Source organism: Pelophylax lessonae (genome assembly GCF_965119305.1).
Source record: "Pelophylax lessonae genome assembly, chromosome: 4".
NCBI lineage: Eukaryota > Metazoa > Chordata > Amphibia > Anura > Ranidae > Pelophylax > Pelophylax lessonae.
In genome coordinates this window covers 213866761-213890504 of record NC_138771.1, presented here as the reverse complement: position 1 = coordinate 213890504, position 23744 = coordinate 213866761, and the positions used below count along the sequence as shown (strand labels likewise).

Below are 23744 nucleotides of genomic sequence, written 5' to 3'. Positions count from 1 at the left end.
TCTGTGCGTGAGACCTTAAAAATGTATGACACAGCTGCCAGATAGGCGCAGGTTCCCTTTGGCACTCACAAGCCACAAAGGTGTTTCCTTTCCTCACCTATTTTGACAGAATTGTGGCTAAAGAGAGGAGACGACCAAAGCCTCCTGGTCGCCGACGTTCCTTGGAAGCTTCCTCTCAGGGAGGATCTGCTGTCCCAAGGATCAATCTTCCATCCTGCTTTACAGTCACTGGCTTTGACGGATTGGCTGTTGAACGCCAGGTACTGATGGATAGAGGTTTCTCTGTGTCGTTGATTCTAATGCTGTTAAAAGCTAGGAAATCTACTTCTAGGAAGATTTACCATCGTACATGGAAGTCATACATTGCATGAATCTCTTGAGGTTCATCCTCGCTTTTTCTCGGTGGTTAGGATCTTTACTTTCCTTCAACAGGGGGTTGAGCAGAAACTGGCCTTGAGTACTATCATGGGTCAGGTGTCTGCCTTAGCGGTCTTCTTTCAACCGCCCTTGGCCACACACTCCGTGGTGCCCTCTTTTCTTCAGGGAGTTAGGCACTTGGCCCCTCCAGTGCAGTGTCTGTTGCCACCTTGGGACCTCAATTTGGTACGCTTAGTCCTTCAGAAGCCTCATTTTGAGAATCTTCAGGAGATTCCCCTGCTTACGCTATTCCAGAAGGTGGCCTTTTTGGTGGCTATGCACGCAGGGTGTCGGAATTGGCGGTGTTATTCTGTCGTTCACCTTACTTGGTGGTTCACAGAGATAAGGTGGTTGTTCATCCCTGTCTGTCGTTTCTTCCAAAGGTTGTCTCTGATTTTCATTTGAATGAAGACATTGTGTTGACTTCCCTGTGCCCCAGGCCAAAGCATCTGAAGAAAATTGCTTTGCATGCCTTGGATGTGGTCCGGGCAATTAGGGTGTACCTGGCAGCTACTAAGTATTTTAGGAAATCAGACTCACTAATTGTGCTTACGGATAGACCTTGGACAGGGTTGTCCGCTTCCTCTGCGACCATTTCCAGATGGATCAGACAGACGGTGATTCAGGCCTATTCCATCAAGGGTCAGGTTCCTCCTTTTCCTGTAAAGGTGCACTCTCCTTGGGCGCTCAGTGCCTCCTGGGCCTTCTGTCATCAGGCGTCGGTGACGCAGGTTTGCAAGGTGGCCATCTGGTCGTTGGTGCACACTTTCACAAAGTTCTTTAAAGTGGATGTGTTGGCATCTGCTTTCTTTGGCCGCAAGGTTTTGGAGGCTGCTGTTTAGAGTACCTGGTCCTCTTTGAGGGTGTATTGTTTTTTTCAGGTGGGCTCCAGTTGTTTTGGTTGAGCTGTTGTTTACCTGGTTGGCTGTAGTTAGCCTTCAGAGTTTATTTTGGCTGTTCCCACCCCTCATGTTTAACACTGCTTTGGGACATCCCAATGGTTAAAAAGATCAGGAGCTGTGTCCCGTCAATGAATTTAAGAGAAAATGGGATTTTCGACTTACCGTAAAATCAATTTCTTTGATGTTCATTGACGGACACAGCACCCACCCCTCTGTGGAGTTGTACTCTTCTGACACTGCTTGTAACAAAACTGAGTACTTATAGTGGAGAGAGGGAGTATATCCCGCTGGAACTGCCCATAGGCATAGCCAGACTTTTTTTTTTTTTTCTTCCTAGTGTCCTATTCCTGTAGGGGGCAGTATAACCCAATGGTTAAGAAGATCAGGAGCTGTGTCTGTCCAATGAACTTTAGAGAAATGAATTTTACGGTAAGTCCAAAGCCTCATTTTTTTCCAAGTCAAATGTTTCTTCCTCTATTCACCTACAGTCAGTAAATATAACATACCAGATATTAAGGTTCCATACGGAATGGGAGTAGTTTGTTAGTACTCTGAAGGAATGTGGTTAAGTGTTGTAATAAAATAGAACCTAGGGCTCTAAGAGCCCATTCAGACTATCGCGACACGACTTTGGGGGGGCGACCTGTGAAGTCACGTGCACCGCTGTGCACCGCGACTTCGGCGCGACTTGCAGAGACTCACATAATGGAAGTCTATGCAAGTCGCTCCGAGATCGCCCCAAAGTAGTACAGGACCCTTTTTCTAAGTCGGAGCGACTTGTGTCGCTCCTATTAGAACGGGTCCTGTACTACTCAATGGACCGCGACCGACCGCGACTTGTCAGGCTGACAAGTCGCGCTAGTCTGAATGGGCTCGAAGAGTGATAATTTTACACTAGAAAAAAAATAATCCTATGTTTTTATATTTGATATATCTTTGGCAGCTTCTGGGTGCTAGTTTGTGCAGTCTCCCTGCTCAATCAAGGGTTTGCCCCTACAACAATTTATAGAGTAATTTGCAACTAAGAAAATGCCCCATTTGTAAGGCCGCTTAAAGTGGAACTTTACCCATAACAATGTTCTTTAGAAAAGGACATACAGTCCATATTAATAGTTATGATACCAACAGCAGTGTGTGCTGCAAATTGTTTCCAGCATTGTTCCGGTTTCTTCTTGCTGGAGGCTGCCATTTTGCTGAAGCCCAGAGCCCCTGAACAGCAGTAAATAATAAAGTGGAACTAAACCCATTGATTTAATGATTTCAAAATACAGTTACATTCCTGGAATGCTGGTAATGTAACTGTCTCATTTGCTTGTGTCCTGAACCAAACTGTCAAACTATCAAATGGCTGGTGTCATAACTGATCACATTCCTGCAAAGATGATCAGCCTGAAGTGATATAGCAGGACTTAATCTTCTGACTAAAGTTCCACTTTAAGAAAGGTTATAATACAAAACCTGTGATATTGAGATTGATACTAATGTTACATAAACTGTTTTCTTCTGTATTTTAGATAACCTCAAACACCATCTGAGAATCCACTCCCACAGAGACACGTCAGGATGAGCAGCATCACTCAGCTCTTTTGTGATTTGTGTGAAGTCCACATGGCTGGATTCCCATGGAATATTGGACTAGGTGGCAAAAAGAGAAGCAAGGAAAAGACTAAACAATATCTCAAGAGGCTTGCATATGACACCCTGTTCATCCACTTGTTCCAAGAAGAAGCTCGGAAGTTGCAGCAGTGTTCCAGAAAGCTTCCAGTGAAAAATAAAATGCTGATGTTGTCCTTTAATTTGCGTGTTAGTGACATGAGCTCTGAAGCAGAGCGGTTAGAGGAGCTCCTGGAAACAGTAGAAAGGTTTAGTGGGGAACAGTTCACAAATTTGTGTTCTGTTCTTGAGCTCTTGGTAGATCTTTCAGGCACTGGGCCACCACAAATCCTTCGACCAAAAAGAGACCTGTTTAGAAATAACAAATATGTTGGCAGGAAGCCACAATACCATGGATATGACTATTATGATGTTAGTGTATTTGAAGAGGACATTGGAACCTTTCTGGCATACCAAGAATTTGATCTAAGCAGCACTGTTCACAATACACTTCAGCTCATGGAAGCAGCTCCAGGCACCGGTCTTCCAGCCGCAGGCCTTTTCTCTCAGAATTCCTCCTCAAGTGATAAATTTGAGAAAGAGACTCGTGTGTCACTCTTTGGTGCCCTTGTCCATACCCGCACCAATGATATGGATATTAAACTAGATCTGCCACCTGTGCCAGATAGTGCTGATCTGTCAGGGCTTGCCATAAAGGTAAGTATGCATTTTGCGCTGTACCAATGTTCTCTTGAATTATTCATACTGTCGTCTTAAAAATGTATGAACCCCTACAAAGTAAGGGTGGAGGAAATTCTATATCTAAAGAGAACTTTACTTCACGGTGACCTGTAGTGTGCAGTACAGATGTAGATTGGATGTAGCTATTTTTTTTTTGGTTTTAACCACTTGCCAACTGCTGCACGACTATTTACGTCGGCAGTGAGCCCCTCCCAGGCAAAGCGACGTAGGGCTATGTCGTTAGCCTGTAAGGGTTTTGGGAGCGAGCGAGCGCCGCCGGATGCGCGCTCCCACTCGGTCACGGACCCCCCCCCGTGCGTGTGCCCGGCGGACCTGATCGTCCGTGACAGCGGGAGAAAGGCAGGCTAGTGCAAACAAAGCTGCCTGTCAGTCTCCCCTTTGTAAGAATGGTGATCAAACGGTTCTACTATGTAGGACCGTTGATCACTGTTCTTACACATCAAGCCACAGCCAATCACAGTTAGAAACACGCCCCTAAGACACACTTAACCCCTCCCTCTAAAAAAAAAAAGTTAACCCCTTCACTGCCAGTGTCATTTTTACAGTAACAGGGCATATGTATAGCACTGATTACTGTAGTAATGTCACTGGTAACCCCAAAAATATCAGTCACGGGTCCGATCTGTCCGCCCCAATGTCGCAGTCCAGCAAAAAAAATTGCAGATCGCCGCCATTACGCATTAAAAAAAACAAAAAACAACAAAAATGACAATCTTTCCCTAAACTCAATAACTTTTGCGCAAACCAATCAAAATACGCTTTTTGCGATTTTTTTTTTTTTACCAAACATATGGTAAAAAAAAATAATTGGCCTAAAATGTTAAAAAATTTTGATTTCTACATTTTTTTTGGGGGAATTTCATATAAAAAAATGTGAAAAATATTGTTATTTTTGCAAAATTTACGCTCTTTTTTTGTTTATAGCGCATGATCAAAAAATCGCACAGGTGATCAAATACCACCAAAAGAAAGCTCTGTTTGTGGGAAAAAAAGGACGCCAAATTCGTTTAGGTACAGCGTTGCTCGACCGCGCAATTGTCCGTTAAATTCACGCAGTGCCGAATCGCAAAATAGGCCCTGGTCAGGAAGGGGGTAAAATCTTTCGGGGCTTAAGTGGTTAAGTAAACCTGATATTTAGGTTATAGATGGCTTTACGCACAGGTATCCCTCAGGGTTTTCTACATTGATATATATCTTCTGGGAATTTTGTCTTCGGTCCTCCATACTACACACTTTTAGGATGCCCCTAAAAATTAGAGCATAGGTGTGTGCAGTCAATTGCATTAGGGTGTGCACCCCAATGTTCAAACACACCTGCGTGTGTCACTCTGATAAGCAATTCATGTTTGGATCACTTTTTAGAGGCATTTGGCAGAGGCAGCAAGGAGGCAATATGTTGCCTCCTCATCACCTGTTTTTACCCCCTGAATGCCACACTACTGCACTGCAACCACATGCATTGCACACAGTTGCACTTAAATGGTTTGCATTCGGTAGACACTACTGCCTGCTGAATGCAACAGGGTGTGCAATTTCTGTAACTGCTGCAAAGCATCATGGCATGTGTAAACCCACATTTACAGGGGTATTTTGCCAGGGTGCAAATGGGAGGAGGAGCAGCAATCTATTGATTCCTGCTGTTGTTTTTGACAGATGTGAGCAGCTAACTGCTGCTGAGCCTTTACACTTTGTAAAATGTGTCTGACAGCAATCGCCGCAGGTAATCACTGGCTGTGCGAACAGCCACAAATAGCTGTGGCCACCGACAACCTGTCATTGAAGTGTGCAGGCTTGGCAGCCGCAGTTAGCTAGCTGATTCCTGCTGCTGCCATTTGCATCCTGGCGAAACACTGTGCCCGAAGGGGGAGCTGTTTGGAGGGGATGTATAAAACTCTTCTCGGCTGCAGGTTTTCCCCACTCCCCCAACCACAAGTGTAAAGGAGCCCTAATAGTTAGTTATAGGAAAATGCATTAAGTGCAGTGCCTCCAATACAGTCTATCAAATAGCGCAAAGTCACTTTGCAAACTATTTTACTGGACGCGCGGCCAACAAGAATAGAATGATACTTCACCTGTAATCTTAAAGCTTGTCAGCATTTATAGTAGATCCATACTGGTCTAGTTCCAGTTTCTTCTGCTGGCTTCTGTCCCCACCTACTGTCCCGTCAACACCTTTCAGACCCGTATTGTCTGCTGATCTGGCAAGCTTATATGAATAGAGCGAGACGGGTAAGAAAATGAGCACTGCAGGTAAAGGCTACTTGTTTTTATAGAGCACAGTAGTGATTAGGATAGATATTCTAACTTGTTAGATTACTTGATCGGCCTCTGAGGGAATAATCTGGCCAAAGGTATCAAAGACATCCCGAAAAAATGAGATATTCACCTGATCTGGCTGAATGAGACTTTCATTTCATGTCTTTGGATTCACATGGAACATTGGTTCTTGAATATCTGAAATTCTTAAGAGGGAAAGGCTGTAGAATCCGTCATTTGCTAAACATGGGGCTCAGAGAGTTAATAGCTCCATTTATAACTGGTGTGCCACATTATAACTCATCACATTCCTTAAAGCGGTTGTAAACCCAAAAACGCTAACAAAAAACCTACAAGACAAAGGCATAATGAGCTAGTATGCATCGCATACTAGCTCATTATGTATTACTTACCTTAGAACGAAGCCCCGACACGGACCCCCGGACATCGCTGCGGGCGCTGCCATGATCCCTCTGCGTCTCTTCCGGGTTCGGCGGCTCCGGCGCTGTGATTGGCTGGAGCCGCAATGACGTCACTCCCGTGCATGCGTGCGGGAGTGATCTCCCGGCAAGCAAAACTGAAGGTCCCGCCGGACCTTCAGAGCGCATGCGCCGCTCTCGTCAGCGGCTGCATGCACTGCAAATATCTCCTAAACCGTGCCGATTTAGGAGATATTAATTGTACCTACAGGTAAGCCTTATTATAGGCTTACCTGTAGGTAAAAGTAAAAAAAACATGATACTACCGCTTTAAGGAGGTTTTGAACTCAGGCTGAACTGTATTATTTGACATTGGCCCTTGTACTGTATGTGCTCATATACTGTGCATTGATGTCTGTGGAGAAGAAATGATCCCAAACAACAAATTATCAGCAAATACCTCACTCAGGACTGTTTGATTTTAGCCAGTCATTTTTGTAGCAATTGCTTCAAGTTACTTCATAAGATTAATAGTTTTAATGTATTAGCTGACATAGGGTATGATTATGTAGGGCTGTCCCTGCTATCAGGATGTAGTTTCAATGTCATAGCAGAAATGTAGAGCTGCTGCTGTTGTTCAACTGAAAATGCTAGATGCCTGGCTGCCGTGCTGGTTCTCTAGCGTCAGTGAAGCTAGATCTGGAACATGTCCTTATCTTCATACTTTCTCTGGATGAGTGACTACCATATGGAAGTAAGAAGGTCAACCTAACAACCAGGCAACTAGCACTTTAAGAAGCAGAGGTCAACGGTAGCAGCTGCATTTTTTCTTTCAGGGCATAGCTTTCTTTTAAGTTATTTAGTTAAAGTGATACTAAACACACACTGTTTAATTTACACTGTGCCTTCTATTTCTGTATACAGATGACGGCACTGTAATTTTAATTAAAAAAAACATCAAAGTACCTTTTTCCTAATCGATTTACAGCTCTCTCCCAGCCTGTCTGCAGGTAAACATAAGCAGGAGGAGCTTCTTGTCCTCTGCTGCTGGTTACATGTTCAAAAAAAAAAAAAACATTTTTGGAATACAAAGTAAAAATAAATAAATAATGTCAATAAACTATTTTAAATTGGCATACAAATAATATTTATTATTTTGTAGAAATTACATGGTGTTGGTGGATTTTTGCCAGTCACAGGCTGTGTCATGCACTTCCAGCCTGTGACTTAGAGTAAGAGGGAGGTGAAGCCACCACTAGTCTATACTTAATATCCCACCCCATTGTGTTTAGCCAGTTCGTGGACATTAAGGAGGAGGGAGGGAGTGGGCTGTAATTTACCACTGTGTATAGCCCACAAGTGTGACTCTCTAATCAAACGGGCTGCTCAAATGTGATGGGGAGGAATTGCTCAGGGTAGAAAATACACTGAAAACTGAGCATGTGCAGAGTTGCCACCACAGCTCCGAAATCCCTAGCTGAGTTGGGGACATGGAGAGAAGGTGGAGATAGAGAACAAGCAGGATCAACCAGTTTTTTTTTTTGCAGAATACAGAAAACGAATCTTATAGTGACTGAGTGAGTGTGAGCAGCATGTAATACAGCATTTATTGATAGATTTTTATGATGTAGGTTTAGTGACACTTTATGCTGATTTATAAGCATTTTAACCAAATGGACTGTAGCATGTTTCTCTAATTTCTCAAAAATTAACAATAATTACATTTAGTCTCTTGAGTGTCCTATAAACTTCCTTCAGTCGTTTTAAAAATGTTTACTTTTCTCTTTCGTTTATTGACGGACACAGCTTCTGATCTTCCTAACCATTGGTTATACTGCCGCCTACAGGAGTAGGACACTAGGCAGAAAAAGAATCTGGTTTCGCCTATGGGCAGTCCAAGGGGGTATACTCCCCCTCTCTGCTGTACAGTGCCTTGCGAAAGTATTCGGCCCCCTTGAACTTTGCGACCTTTTGCCACATTTCAGGCTTCAAACATAAAGATATAAAAAAGTAATTTTTTGTGAAGAATAAACAAGTGGGACACAAACATGAAGTGGAATTAAATTTATTGGATATTTCAAACTTTGTTAACAAATAAAAAACTGAAAAAATTGGGCGTGCAAAATTATTCAGCCCCTTTACTTTCAGTGCAGCAAACTCTCTCCAGAAGTTCAGTGAGGATCTCTGAATGATTCAATGTTGACCTAAATGACTAATGACGATAAATAGAATCCACATGTGTGTAATCAAGTCTCTGTATAAATGCACCTGCACTGTGATGGTCTCAGAGGTCCGTTTAAAGCGCAGAGAGCATCATGAAGAACAAGGAACACACCAGGCAGGTCCGAGATATTGTTGTGAAGAAGTTTAAAGCTGGATTTGGATAAAAAAGATTTCCCAAGCTTTAAACATCCCAAGGAGCACTGCGCAAGCGATAATATTGAAATGGAAGGAGTATCAGACCACCGCAAATCTATGAAGACCTGGCCGTCCCTCTAAACTTTCAGCTCCTACAAGGAGAAGACTGATCAGAGATGCAGCCAAGAGGCCCATGATCACTCTGGATGAACTGCAGAGATCTACAGCTGAGGTGGGAGACTCTGTCCTTAGGACAACAATCAGTCGTATACTGCACAAATCTGGCCTTTATGGAAGAGTGGCAAGAAGAAAGCCATTTCTTAAAGATATCCATAAAAAGTGTTGTTTAAAGTTTGCCACAAGCCACCTGGGAGACACACCAAACATGTGGAAGAAGGTGCTCTGGTCAGATGAAACCAAAATCAAACTTTTTGGCAACAATGCAAAACGTTATGTTTGGCGTAAAAGAAACACAGCTCATCACCCTGAACACATCATCCACACTGTCAAACATGGTGGTGTCAGCATCATTGTTTGGGCCTGCTTTTCTTCAGCAGGGACAGGGAAGATAGTTAAAATTGATGGGAAGATGGATGGAGCCAAATACAGGACCATTCTGGAAGAAAACCTGATGGAGTCTGCAAAAGACCTGAGACTGGGATGGAGATTTGTCTTCCAACAAGACAATGATCCAAAACATAAAGCAAAATCTGCAATGGAATGGTTCACAAATAAACCTATCCAGTTGTTAGAATGGCCAAGTCAAAGTTCAGACTGGAATCCAATCGAGAATCTGTGGAAAGAATTGAAAACTGCTGTTCACAAACGCACTCCATCCAACCTCACTGAGCTCGAGCTGTTTTGCAAGGAGGAATTGGCAAAAATTTCAGTCTCTCAATGTGCAAAACTGTTAGAGACATACCCCAAGCGACTTACAGCTGTAATCACAGCAAAAGGTGGCGCTACAAAGTATTAATTTAAGGGGGCTAAATAATTTTGCACGCCCAATTTTTCAGTTTTTTATTTGTTAAAAAAGTTTGAAATATCCAATAAATTTTGTTCCACTTCATGATTGTGTCCCACTTGATAATTCTTCACAAAAAATTAAAGTTTTATATCTTTATGAATTTTTTTATATCTTTAAAATTACAGTTTTATATCTTTGTTTGAAGCCTGAAATGTGGCAAAAGTTCGCAAAGTTCAAGGCACTGTAGGTACTCAGTTTTTTTTCTGCCTAGTCAGGAGTAAGGTTCTAGTTCCTTAATGGGATCTCTGGTTCTGGCAAATTTTTTCTTTTTAGATAGAAATAATTTCTCCTGTTTTTTTTTTTCCTGTGAGATCTACAATCAACTGTCGGACTGGGCGATGGGCAGAATAATCTAGATCCAGTGGTCACCCCACTCTGGCCAGCGAGCATGTGCAGACCTTAGCTCCACGCTAGGACGGCCACGACAAAGCCCCACTGGACGGGTGCTGGCCTGCGAGTTAAACGCCTCATGAGGTCGCATACGACCGGGTCTCAACCCGAGTTGCAGCACTCCTCCTGGCCAACAGCCCCCCATTTCAATGGCGAGGGGTTCTGTCTGGAGCGGTGCCCGTCTGGTTCCTGGTATGGTGAGTAGCTGTCCCCCCCTCTCCCCCTGGAGGGTTTTGAGGTGGATGTGGGCCCCTCTGTGGGACGGTCAGACCCCGGGTTCCCCTCCTTCCCCTCAGGCACCCTCCTTTTCATCTGTCCCTCATCCTACCCCCTCCCTCGTCTTACACTGGGGCTGTGTGGATGGTCTGGTACACCTCCTGGCGTGGGGGCAGGGTGCTATGCTGGCGATGGGGGGCCCCCCGTCCTGCCTGGGCCTGTCCTTGAGGTCTAGGGATCCCTCCTGGGGCTTTGAGAGCCTCGTGATGCCACGCAGGGCCGCCACTTTGCTGTAGTCTGTGTGTTTCTTTGCACGGAGGCCGGAAGCCATTTTGCCTTTGAAAAAAGAGGTGGCCATGGCAGTGGAGCCCTGTGGGCGGCGATTTGGGCAGTGGGAGCCCCTCCTCATCCCCTGGTGCTGACTTCTGGATCTTTTCACTTCCCGATCGCCGCTCGTGGAGTGCAGATTACCCTGGTGACTGCAGGTGCCTGTTTCTGCAGGGTGATGAGTCTGGTCGGGTTCTCTCCCTCTCTGCTGAGAATCGCTTGGTGCTATGTGCCTGGCGACCAGGTGGTGCTGCCAGCGCAGTGGGGGTTGTCCCTTTGCAGTGTTTTACACTTTTTGTGGGGCCCCCTGGAATCTTTGGAGCACATCTCCTGAACTGATCCTCTCTCTGAAGCTGCGGAGCCCTCCGGGTCCCAACCATCAAACGATGCACTGATGGCAGTCCTGGAGTCTTTTGTGACCAGGGTGGAGGTGGCTTTCGGGCAACGGGCTAGCAAAAAGCACCCCCCACCTTCCCCTGCCTCATCAGATCCTGAATCCGATTTGGCTGCCGTGGACGTGGGTCACCCTTCTGGGTCTGCGACCACGCACCCAGAATGCTCCTGATAGTGAGGATGTTTCCTCCACACCTGCAAGTGCGCATGAAAAGACACTGGTGACACTGATTGTATCTGTGCATGAGACCTTGAAGATGGAGGATGCAGCTGCAGCTACGACGGAAGTGCAGGTTCCCTTTGGCACTCGCAAGCCATCCAAAGCGACAAAGGTGTTACCTTTCCTGACCTGTTTTGACAAAATTGTCACTAAAGAGTGGGGGCAACCAAAGTGTCCCCTTTTGGTTTCTAAGCAGATTACTAGGCATTACCCCTATGAGGAGTCCCTTATTAAGAAGTGGACTGTTCCATCGGTGGTGGACCATCCAGTTTCCAGATTAAACAAGGCAACCATAATTCTGGTTGAAGAGTCCCCGGCTTTTAAGGATCCGGCTAACCGGAAGGCGATGGCTGTGGCCCGTTATATGTACTCTCTGGCTGTTTCGGCACTGAGGCCGGTTTTCACCATTGCCCTGGTGTCACAAACTCTGACCGAGTGGGTTAAGCTTTTATGCCATGACCTGGAGGGAGAACAGCTCCCCCCTGCCTTTGCTGAGTTGGTGGATCAGCTGGTCCAGGGGCTGCAGTTTATCTGTGATGCCTCTTTGCGTGCGGCTCCCCTAGTGGCTTGGCTCTCTGTTTTGGATGACCTCTTTAAAGGTTTCACAGGGGGAAAGAGTACTTTTCTTCTGCAGGTTACTAAGGGCATGAGACCTTGTCGTAGACGTGGGCCCTCCTTCATTAGAAGTTTTTTCGTCCCTCGCAGTCGACTGACAAGGGCTTGGAGCCTTTCAGGGCCTCCTCTGGAGGATCCAAACTTACCTGGTCTGGCAAGCCGGGAGCGGGCCTCTCCTGACCCGCGGACACAAGGCCCCACCACCCGTATAGGAGGTGGAGGGAAGTGTTCATTGGTGTCTGGACCCGTGAACTTCCCTGGTACAAGACAAGTGGGTCCACAAAATCATTCGGACGGCTACAAGATCAAGTTTCACTCCTATCCCCCGGCAAGGTTCTTTCCTTCCAACTTGCGCCTGACCCCAGACTGTTTACACGGTCTGTTTGGGGGAGTACAAGACTTTTTGCTTCAAGGGGTGATTGTCCTTGTTCCGACTTCAAAACGTTTTCAGGGTTTTACTCAAACCTGTTTACAGTTCCCAGGAAGGAAGGCAAGGTGTGTCCAATCCTGGACCTCAAGGCGCTGAGCCACACGGTGGTGGCATCCCTGCATCAGGGGGATTTTTTTGCCTCTATCGACATCAAGGATGCTTACCTTCACATTCCAATATGTGCCGGTCACCAGCGCTTCCTCCGCTTTGCTATGGGAGAGGAGCATTATCAGTTTGTGGCATTACCCTTTGGTCTTGCCTCTGCTCCTTGGGTCTTCACAAAAGTCTTAAACCCGGTGCTAGCAATTTTACGCCAATGAGGGATTGCGGTACTGGGCTACTTGGATGAGCGGAGTCTCCTACTGCTCTGGTGGAAAACTTGGAAATCACCAAACGAACTCTGAGGAAGTTTGGCTGGATTCTGAATTTTCAGAAGTCTGCTCTGGTTTCATCCACAAAGCTGGGCTATCTGGGACTGACTCTGGACTCGGCCTTAGACGGAGTGCTCCTTCCTCTGGACAAGTTCCAGAAATTTCAGGCTGCAAATCATCTCCTGCTGTCCAGTAGATGGTCATCTCTCCGGACTTGCATGCAGGTGCTGGGGCTGATGGTGTCTACGTTTGAGGCGGTTCCATTTGCACAGTTTCATTCGAGGTCCCTGCAAAGGGAGATTTTGGTCAAATTGGACAAGACTCCGCAGTCTCTTTGCTCAGGGGACCTGGACACTGGAAGAGTCCAGACTACCGATCAATGTCTTGGAACTCTGAGCGATCAGACCATTGGGTGGATCATCTTCAGGGATGTCCAGTGCGCATTCAATTGGACAATGCCACTGCTTGGCGGCTCTGGAGGTAGCTGGCATTCTAAGGTGGGCAGAACTGTTCGTTACAGCCTTCTCCACCATACACATTCCCAGGGTGGAAAATTGGCAGGTGGACTACCTCAGTCAGCAGGCGTTGCACCAAGGGAAGTGGTCCCTTAATCCGGAGGTGTTTCATCCGTTCTCTTGTGGGGAATCCCTGAGGTGGACCAATGCTGTTAAAAGCTAGGAAATCGACTTCTAGGAAGATCTATCATCGTACGTGGAAGATGTACATCGCGTTGTGTGAGTCTCTTGAGGTTCATCCTAGCTCTTGTAGGGGGATAGGGGAGGGCGGGTTGAATAAAAATTGGTCTTGAGTACCAACAAGGGCCATGTGTCAGATTTGGCGGTCTTCTTTCAACGACCCTTGGCCACACACTCTCTTGTGCGTACCTTTCTTCAGGGTGTCCGACATTTTGGTTCCTCCAGTGTGGTCTCCGTTGTCACCTTGGGACCTCAGTTTGGTGCTTTCGGTCCTCCAGAAGCCTACCTTTGAGAACCTTTGGGAGATTCCCTTGCTCATGCTTTTTTAGAAGGTGGCTTTTTGGTGGCTATCACCTCTGCGCGCAGGGTGTTGGAACCAGCGGTGTTATCCTGTCATTCACCTTACTTGGTGATTCACAGAGATAAGGTGGTTCTTCGCCCCTGTCCGTTCCTCCCAAAGTTTGCCTCTGATTTTAAATTTAATTTTTGACATTGTGTTGCCTTCCCTGTGTCCGAGGCTAAAACATCCGAAGGAAGGAACCCCTCATGTGTAACACTGCTTTGGGACGTCCCAATGGTTATGAAGATCAGGAGCTATGTGCGTCAATGGACGAAAGAGAAAATGGGATTTTTGACTTACCGTAAAATCCATTTCTCTGATCATTGACGGACACAGCACCCACCCCTCTGTGGAGTTGTAATTCTTCTGACACTGCTTGTAACAAAACTGAGCACCTATAGGAGAGAGAGGGATTATACCCCCTGGGACTACCCATAGGTGTAGCCAGATTCTTTTTTTGCCTACTGTCCTACCCCTTTAGGGGGCAGTATAACCAATGGTTATGAAGATCAGGAGCTGTGTCCGTCAATAAACATCAGAGAAATGGATTTTACGGTTAGTCAAAAATCCCATTTTTTTTTTTTTTCTGCTTTTCAGGTTCCACAAAGCATTGATCAGTCAGAAGATGAGGGTTTCCAGTCTGCATCAAACATGACTCCTGATTCTCAGTCAGAGCCCAGTGTAACTCCTGACATTGATTTGTGGGAGGCCGTCCTCACATATAATCCAAGTAAACGTCGTTGTTGGGAAAGAATTGGCTTGTAAGTGAATCCAGAGCAACATTTGTATTGTATTAAACATGACCTTTGTGTCTGCTTATGAAAATTAAAATTTGCTTCTAGATTCTGAAAGTATAAAACAGACTGAAGGGTATAGTTTTGTGTAATAACTTCCCAAACTTTTCACTGCATTTTTCTGAATAGTTTGCATACATAAATTACTTGGTGGGTCCATAGATGGGCTGGATTAGGAAATGTTTGACTTGGGCCAATTCCATACTTGTGGTCCTTTCACTGATGACAAGCCACAAGAAAAGTAATCTCTAAAAAAATGCAGAGAAAATGCTCATCTTCTTCCACAGTGCACTCCCTTGTTGACGGAAGTGCTGCAAAGTGGCACTCTCCAGTGAAGTGGCAATGGTTTGCTTACCCAGGAAGTGAGGAAGCGAGAACCTGAAAGCAGGTGAATATTTCTCTGCCCTGTGAGAAGATCTTGTTGCTGGCAAATTATTGACAGCAACACGATATGCTAGTGTGATGTGGTCCTAGCTCTTTTGAAGGACACATTTTGATAGGACACACATACCAGCTGGGTTAGAACCAATCATGTTGTCCAATAAGGGCTCAAACTTCCACACACATATGGAAGTGTATACCAGCTGGGTTAGAACCAATCCTGTTGTCCAATAAGGGCTCAAACTACCACATATATCATAGCATGCAATATCCTCTGTATGATGAACAAGGCAAACAATAAAAGGAGGTGTTAGTTCAGGGGCAGGAGTTAGGTGTAGGCAAGATTTTTTTGGTGCGTGTACTGTAAGTAGTTGTAAAATTTTCTTAAGGCTGCTTTTCACACTTGTTCGACTTGGGACTGCAAAGTCGCATGACAAGTCGTACCGTTCATATCTGTACAACTTCAAAGTAGCCCCTACACTACTTTGGTCCATATTCGATGCAACTTGGTCTATAGACCTCAAGATTACACATGCATTGCTTCAAGTCCAGTCAAAGTTGTAACAAATTGCGCGACTTTCAGGTCGCACAAGTGTGAAAGGGGCCTTAAGATACACAGGGTGAAAGTCTTGATCCTGCCAGTAGACCTGTTCTTTTTTAACTTCTTTTTAGGCTTACAATAAATGTTACAATCCGTACAATAAACCTTAGATCTGCCAAAACAATGTAATAAATGGGCCTACCTAATCTATCTAATCAGGCAGGCTCTTACAGGACATATTTGTTGGTAAATCTAAAGGAGATTGTACAGTCAGATTGTAATGCGTGTAGTAAGATAAACAGACCAAGTTGTCCAGCAAAACTTGTAGTTAGAGGGTTGGGACAAATTCTTTCACACTGACAGGGGTGCTTACAATTGTCCACTTTTATTTATTAATTTAATAAATCTTTATCCACAACGTATATAAAAAAAACTTTTGCTGTAACTGCTTAAAAAGTGTTAGCTGGAGTTAGGCTTTAAAGGCACAAGGGACATTTTTCTAACATCATTGAGAGGTGTCCCTTTGTGCTGCTTGCTCCTGATTTAGTAGAAATTTTCCTCTTCAGTTCCCCCCCATTGGTCATAATCTTCAAATGTGGTGGGGGTTAAGAGTTGAAGGAACTGGGCCTGACTATGCCTGCCCTTTCTGCCTGCCTTTGCCATTCATGGAAGCCTTACTATCACTTTTTTGTAAGAAACCTGATCTATGAATGAAGAAGGTGGACCTTTCAGTCATCCATCTGTTCTTTATTTATAGATCGTGTCTCATTCATAGGAGTGATTAGTACAGCTTCTGTGAATTAAGAAGGTGGGCAGAAAGGGCAGGCATAGTCAAGCACTCTTGATAAGTGCTTTTGACAACTCCTCCTTCAGCTCTATTAACCCCTGCCACACCAGAGGGTTGTGGTGACAGAGTTGGGGGTGGGGGGGGGGGTAATCAGAGGGGGGAGAATTTTTCTACCAAACCAGAAGACAGCAGCACAAGGGACACATCAAACTAATAGTATGTTATGTCCCTTGTGCTGATTTTTTTTTTTGTACTAAACGTAGGCTTGAATTCATTAGCCACCTGTGTGAAGTCTATCTAAGGCTACATGTACACTAGCCTACCCTGGCTGCAGGAAAACGCAAAACGTGGCTAGAACTAGTTTTGGCTGCGATTTTTACACCTTTTGTGTTTTCCAGCTGCCGGCAGTCAAAACTTTCCTATCCTGAACACAATTCTTCCACGTTTAGGAGAGGGATGTTTAGCCTCAACTAAACGATGCGGCTCCTAAACTCTGCTAAAAGCCTATGTGTACGTGGACACACAGGCTTTTATGGAGTTAAGTTTAGGAACTTTGGCAAAAAAACGCCAAAAGTTCCTCAACTCAAGTTTTGAGAGCTGCCAGTGTACACGAAGCCTAATGCCCCATACACACGTGCAGATTATCTGCAGACTTTTGTCTGCAGACTTACCTTTTCTATGTAGTGCAAGGGCCTGCCGGATTGCATACAAATTGAAAGTGTTTAGGTTTGACCTCATATTATATGGTTTTGGTAAGTCTGCAGATAATCTGCACGTGTGTATGGGGCATTACACTACCTCTCCACAGGTTAAAAATTCTGCTGTCCACGGGTGGCTGTGTTGCTCCTCCATAGTTACAGTGGAAGAGTTCCCTGTAGCCGGATTGAATTTCATCCGATTCCTGTTGAATCTTTTGAAATTTGATATGTAGATAGTCCTGCAAGCACCACTTAACTTGACTAAAATGTCAGGTGGAAAATGATTGGCCGAATAGCAGCTGCATGCTTTCAGATGTGAAGAAAATGCAAGTTTTGTATACCAGGCATCTGAATGGAAAGCATCATATTTGGTTAAAATTAGGAAGGGTATCACCGGTGTATTTGACTATGCTTGTGTTTTTTGTGTATTTTGTCTTACTAATGATACTTTAAAGTAGCGTTTTAAAGTTCCACCCTAGAATTTTTTTTTTTAGATAAAAATACCCCCGGGACAGTCAGGGCTAGTGTATTTAAGCAACGATAGCCTCTGAACTGTCCCCTGTTTCACTTACCATTTAGAAGAAATACAAACCTTGAAAAATTCCTTGTCTGAATGGAAGTGGTATTTCATATGATTATTTGTAGATTTTACGGGTATATGTTACAGGTTAGCTTTGATGCAAACACCTTACCAACACATTTTCTACCTTAGTCCTCCAGGTAAGAGAGAAGATCCCTATCTCACTGAGGCAGGCCGAGAAGCATTTGATAAAATTTATAAAATATATGAGGGAGGTTTGCAGATGCTCAGTAACACAGCTATACAGTCAGCACCTCATGTGATGCTTAAAGAGCCTGAGCTGGTGAAGGATGTTCTCAATGTTCTTATTGGTGTTGTGTCCTCTACATTCTCTTTCAACCAGGTAAATCATACTCAAATGTTTCCTCATGTAGCTGTAAGGCAAATGTTGTCTAAGTAAACTGAACTAGTGTACTAAAATGCAGATTTTTAGATTTCTACCTTACAACCTAAAATAAACCAGTGCCATTATTATTATCTATTATTTGGCATTATTTTTATAGATTTTAAGTAATTGTAAAGTCTTTTTTTTTTTTTTTTAAATAACAGATATGTTATAATTGGTTTTGCAGAGTGGTCCGGATCCTCCTCTTCTTGGGTCCCTCTTCTGTGCTTCTGTCACCTCCCTCCTGTGCCCCCGCAACAAGCAGCTTGCATTGCATTCTATGTATTAGGATAAAAAAAAACCTTCTGCCTTTTAAAATCCCTTTTAATGGTTTGTTACTTTTATGTACATGTAGAGCTTGGTATTCTGTAAGCAGACCTATAAATGCTGATGTATTAGGTGATTTATTAGTATCTTGTGCATTTAGCGCCTGAGACCCAGCTCACCAGCCTCCTGTGTGCGGCCTGCTGATTGTTGGGCACCAGGTAAATACAACTAGCACAGCTCCTGATGCGTCGGCGCACTCAAATTGTAAACAAAGGATTCCAGTGTGCAGGTGGCCACTTTTTACCTGTATACTGTATTCTGAAATTTCCACCACCCATGCGTGATTATCAGCAGTGGCTGCCGCTCTGAGTTCACAGTGGAGGGGGGGGGGGGTTGTGAGGTGGGGACAGTGGGAGAGTTGGTCTCCTGTACAACCCTTGTTTGATTGGGTCAGTAGGTGATCTGCCTGTGTAGACCCCTTTAGAGTGCTGAAGAAAATGATGAAGCTAAAAGAAATTAGGATCACAAGGGATGTGAGTCTGTTTACAATTAATGAGTTAAATTATTGGTTTTAACTGAAATTCTGTGCCTCTTCACAAAAAGACAGCCTATTAATTTTGAATGGGTTGGCAAAGTACCTTAACACACTAAAAGCGCGCATGCCCTTTTTTATAACGGTATGTATATAGGGCCAGAAATTTATGCAGCACTATAGATATATACAGTGCCTTGCGAAAGTATTCGGACCCCTTGACCTTTGCGACCTTTTGCCACATTTCAGGCTTTAAACATAAAGATATAAAACTGTAATTTTTTGTGAAGAATCACCAACAAATGGGACACAATCATGAAGTGGAACGAAATTTATTGGATATTTCAAACTTTGTTAACAAATAAAAAACTGAAAAATTGGGCGTGCAAAATTATTCAGCCCCTTTGCTTTCAGTGCAGCAAACTCTCTCCAGAAGTTCAGTGAGGATCTCTGAATGATCCAATGTTGACCTAAATGACTAATGATGATAAATGGAATCCACCTGTGTGTAATCAAGTCTCCGTATAAATGCACCTGCACTGTGATAGTCTCAGAGGTCCGTTTAAAGCGCAGAGCGCATCATGAAGAACAAGGAACACACCAGGCAGGTCTGAGATACTGTTGTGGAGAAGTTTAAAGCTGGATTTGGATACAAAAAGATTTCCCAAGCTTTAAACATCCCAAGGAGCACTGTGCAAGCGATAATATTGAAATGGAAGGAGTATCAGACCACTGCAAATCTACCAAGATCTGGCCGTCCCTCTAAACTTTCAGCTCATACAAGGAGAAGACTGATCAAAGATGCAGCCAAGAGGCCCATGATCACTCTGGATGAACTGCAGAGATCTACAGCTGAGATGGGAGACTCTGTCCATAGGACAACAATCAGTCGTATACTGCACAAATCTGGCCTTTATGGAAGAGTGGCAAGAAGAAAGCCATTTCTTAAAGATTTCCATAAAAAGTGTTGTTTAAAGTTTGCCACAAGCCATCTGGGAGACACACCAAACATTTGGAAGAAGATGCTCTGGTCAGATGAAACCAAAATCAAACTTTTTGGCAACAAAGCAAAACGTTATGTTTGGCGTAAAAGCAACACAGCTCATCACCCTGAACACACCATCCCCACTGTCAAACATGGTGGTGGCAGCATCATGGTTTGGGCCTGCTTTTCTTCAGCAGGGACAGGGAAGATGGTTAAAATTGATGGGAAGATGGATGGAGCCAAATACAGGACCATTCTGGAAGAAAACCTGATGGAGTCTGCAAAAGACCTGAGACTGGGACGGAGACTTGTCTTCCAACAAGACAATGATCCAAAACATGAAGCAAAATCTACAATGGAGTGGTTCAAAAATAAACATATCCAGGTGTTAGAATGGCCAAGTCAAAGTCCAGACCTGAATCCAATCGGGAATCTATGGAAAGAACTGAAAACTGCTGTTCACAAATGCTCTCCATCCAACCTCACTGAGCTCGAGCTGTTTTGCAAGGAGGAATGGGCAAAAATTTCAGTGTCTAGATGTGCAAAACTGATAGAGACATACCCCAAGCGACTTACAGCTGTAATCGCAGCAAAAGGTGGCGCTACAAAGTATTAACTTAAGGGGGCTGAATAATTTTGCACGCCCAATTTTTCAGTTTTTTCTTTGTTAAAAAAGTTTGAAATATCCAATAAATTTCGTTCCACTTCTTGATTGTGTCCCACTTGTTGTTGATTCTTAACAAAAAATTACAGTTTTATATCTTTGTTTGAAGCCTGAAATGTGGCAAAAGGTTGCAAAGTTTTTGTGTCTATTAAAAGTCAGCAGCTCTAAAAAGTGTAGCTACTGACTTTTAATAAACACACATTCGACTGTCCCATGATCCAGCGATGCGGCTGCCTGAAGCCTCACTTCTCTCCCTCTCCTCTCTGCAGCTTGCGGCTTCACAGCCGGGTGTGGGTCGGGCAATCTTCTGGGACCTGTGATGTGTCTCAAAAGATTGCAAGGAGGGAGGGGGAGAAGAGAACATTGGTGGAAGTGGGAGCAGGTACCTGTCCCCCCCCCCCCCTAAACTGACATGCCAAATGTGGCATATTTAGGGGGGAGGAGTATTTAAGGCCGGACTTCCCCTTTTTGGTGGAGCTCTGCTTTAACCTACCAGCATGTCTTTGGAGTGTGGGAGGAAACCAGAGTACCTAGAGAAAACCCACGCAGGCACAGAGAGAACATGCGCAAACGCCTTGCAGGTAGTGCCGTGTTAGGGATTTGTACCAATGACGCTAGTTCTCCTAGGCTAAAGTGCTAACCACTTAGCCACTTTGCTTATGCAATACACCACAATGCATGAGCAGTGTGCTGCAGTGCGGTGCATTGTCCAGTAGAACATATAAAGTTGGGTATTCACACACTCCACTGAAAACGCCAAAGCTTTATTGAAGGTTAAGGATAAAAAACTCACAGCACATGAGCACAAATGGATAGAAAGGTTAACATGTTTCTCACACAGCAGCTCTTAGTCATAACAAATAACAGCTGAAAAGATTAAGGCTTAAATACACACGTATAAACCAGTAAACCAATGCATTGTCCAGTACTGTAACAGCGTGTTGGGATGTCCTTCAGTACTAATTCCACTGCAGGGCATGCATGCATTAATATGCATTTGTTAAGGTGCGTTGAAACGTGCTGTACCACATGTTAATGCAAAACATTTTTTTTTTTTTTTTAAACAAATCTATTGTGTGGCTCTCTGCACATGTCTGATACTTGCAGGAACTAGAAAATTATCAAGAAAATTTGATATTTGTTTGTTTAATTCAGATTCCGTTTAATATTTGCCTTTTTTGCAGCCCACTCAAGCCTTTGTAGTTAAGCAGGGTATCTATGTATCTGGAACATCTCCTGAAAACATCGCTAATCTGTTGGCACTAGTGGCTGAATATGGCACTTACTATACAAGGCTGAGTAGTTTCTCATTGCAGTCTGCCCTGGACTCCTCACAAAGCAAAGGACTTGTATTTCAGGTAATGTGAATGTTTTAATATTTTATGTCAAATGGCAAATGAGCTGTGGAGCCCTTTCCTAACACATCGCACATCAGGGGGACACAAGAGATGCCGGAGGGTTATGTTGCACCCTCTGAGCGAAGAACCTTTTACAGTATCTCACAAACTGAGTACACCCCTCACATATTTGTAACTATTTTATTCTATCTTTTTATGTGACAACACTGAATAAATGACACTTTGCTACAATGTAAAGTAGTGAGTGAACAGCTTGTATAGCAGTGTTAATTTGCTGTCCCCTTAAAATAATTCAACACACAGCCATTAATGTCTAAACCACTGACAACAAAAGTGAGTACACCCCTAAGTGAAACTGTCTAAATTGGGCCCATTTAGCCATTTTCCCTTGTCACTCGTTAGTGTTACAAGGTCTCAGGTGTGAATGGGAAGCAGGTGTGTTAAATTTGGTGTTATCACTCTCACTCTCTCATACTGGTCACTGTAAGTTCAACATGGCACCTCATGGCAAAGAACTCTCTGAGGATCTGAAAGAAAGAATTGTTACTCTACATAAAGATGGCCTAGACTATAAGAAGATTGCCAAGACCCTGAAACTGAGCTGCAGTATGGTGGCCAAGACCATACATTGCTTTAACAGGTCAGTTTCCACCAAGAACAGGCCTCGCCATGGTCGACTAAAGAAGTTCAGTGCACGTGCTCCACGTCATATCCAGAGGTTGACTTTGGGAAATAAACATATAAGTGCTGCCAGCATTGCTCTGCAGAGGTTGTAGGGGTGGAAGGTCAGCCTGTTAGTGCTTAGACTATACGCCTCACATTGTATCAAATTGGTCTGCATGACTGTCATCCCAGAAGGAAGCCTCTTCTAAAGATGATGCACAAGAAAGCCCGCAAACAGTTTGCTGAAGACAAACAGACTAAGGATATGGATTACTGGAACCATGTCCTGTGGTCTGATGAGACCAAGATAACCTCTTTTGCTCAGATGGTGTGAAGCGTGTGTGGCGGCAACCAGGTGAGGAGTACAAAGACAAGTGTGTCTTGTGTACAGTCAAGCATGGTGGTGGGAGTGTCATGGTCTGGGGCTGCATGAGTGCTGCCGAAACTGGGGAGCTAAAGTTCATTGAGGGAACCATGAATGCCAACATGTACTGTGACATACTGAAGCAGAGCATGATCCCCTCCCTTCGGAGACTGGGCCGCAGGGCAGTATTCCAACATAACGACTCCAAACACACCTCTAAGATGGCCACTTCCTTGCTAAAGAAGCTGAGAGTAAAGGTGATGGACTGGCCAAGCATGCCTCCAGACCTAAACCCTATTGAACATCTGTGGGGCATCCTCAAACGGAAGGTGGAGGAACTCAAGGTCTCTAACATCCACTCCATGATGTCATCATGCAGGAGTGGAAGAGGGCTCCAGTGGCAACCTGTGAAGCTCTGGTGAACTCCATGCCCAAAAGGGTTAAGGCAGTGCTGGCAAATAAGGGTGGCCACAAAAAAATATTGACACTTTGGGCCCAATTTGGACATTTTAACTTAGGAGTGTACTCACTTTTGTTGCCAGTGGTTTAGACATTAATGGCTGTGTGTTATTTTGAGGGGACAGAAAATTTACACCATTATACAAGCTGTACATTCACTATTTTACATTGTACCAAAATGTCATTTCTTCAGTGTTGTCACATGAAAAGAAATAATATATTTACAAAAATGTGAGGGGTGTACTCACTTTTGTGAGATACTAAATATACAGTAAAACACTGACCCCTCCAACCTTACCTGTTTTCAGTATCATTTAAGGAGATATGGCCTGTATTTACTTTTCAAAAAGAGCACCAGCATTGGTTGATTTTATACTTTGTAGGATGATACCATCAGGAAGAAAGTAAAACAGTGTGGAGGAATCTGGTTACTCCCTCTCAGCCATCTCTTTCTGCCATGAGTTCTCCTTCACGTTTGTTTCTAGAGTATGCTGTACTTTTCTCAGGTCTTGCCTGTAGATTTTGCCCATGAGAAAGGACTAAGTCTGCTTTTTG

General features: G+C 44.2%; 1 protein-coding gene across 1 annotated transcript in view; it reads left to right on the top strand.

Moving 5' to 3' along the window:
- Positions 1-2839: 2839 nt before the first annotated feature.
- Positions 2840-23744, top strand: part of TUBGCP6 (tubulin gamma complex component 6) — a 69997-nt gene continuing 49092 nt past the window's right edge. Inside the window, exons 1-4 of the mRNA XM_082254400.1 lie at positions 2840-3629; positions 14329-14492; positions 17645-17855; positions 21530-21703. Of these exons, the coding sequence (XP_082110526.1) occupies positions 2883-3629; positions 14329-14492; positions 17645-17855; positions 21530-21703 (1296 nt within the window). The 5' untranslated portion in view covers positions 2840-2882. The remainder of the gene's footprint in view (positions 3630-14328; positions 14493-17644; positions 17856-21529; positions 21704-23744) is intronic.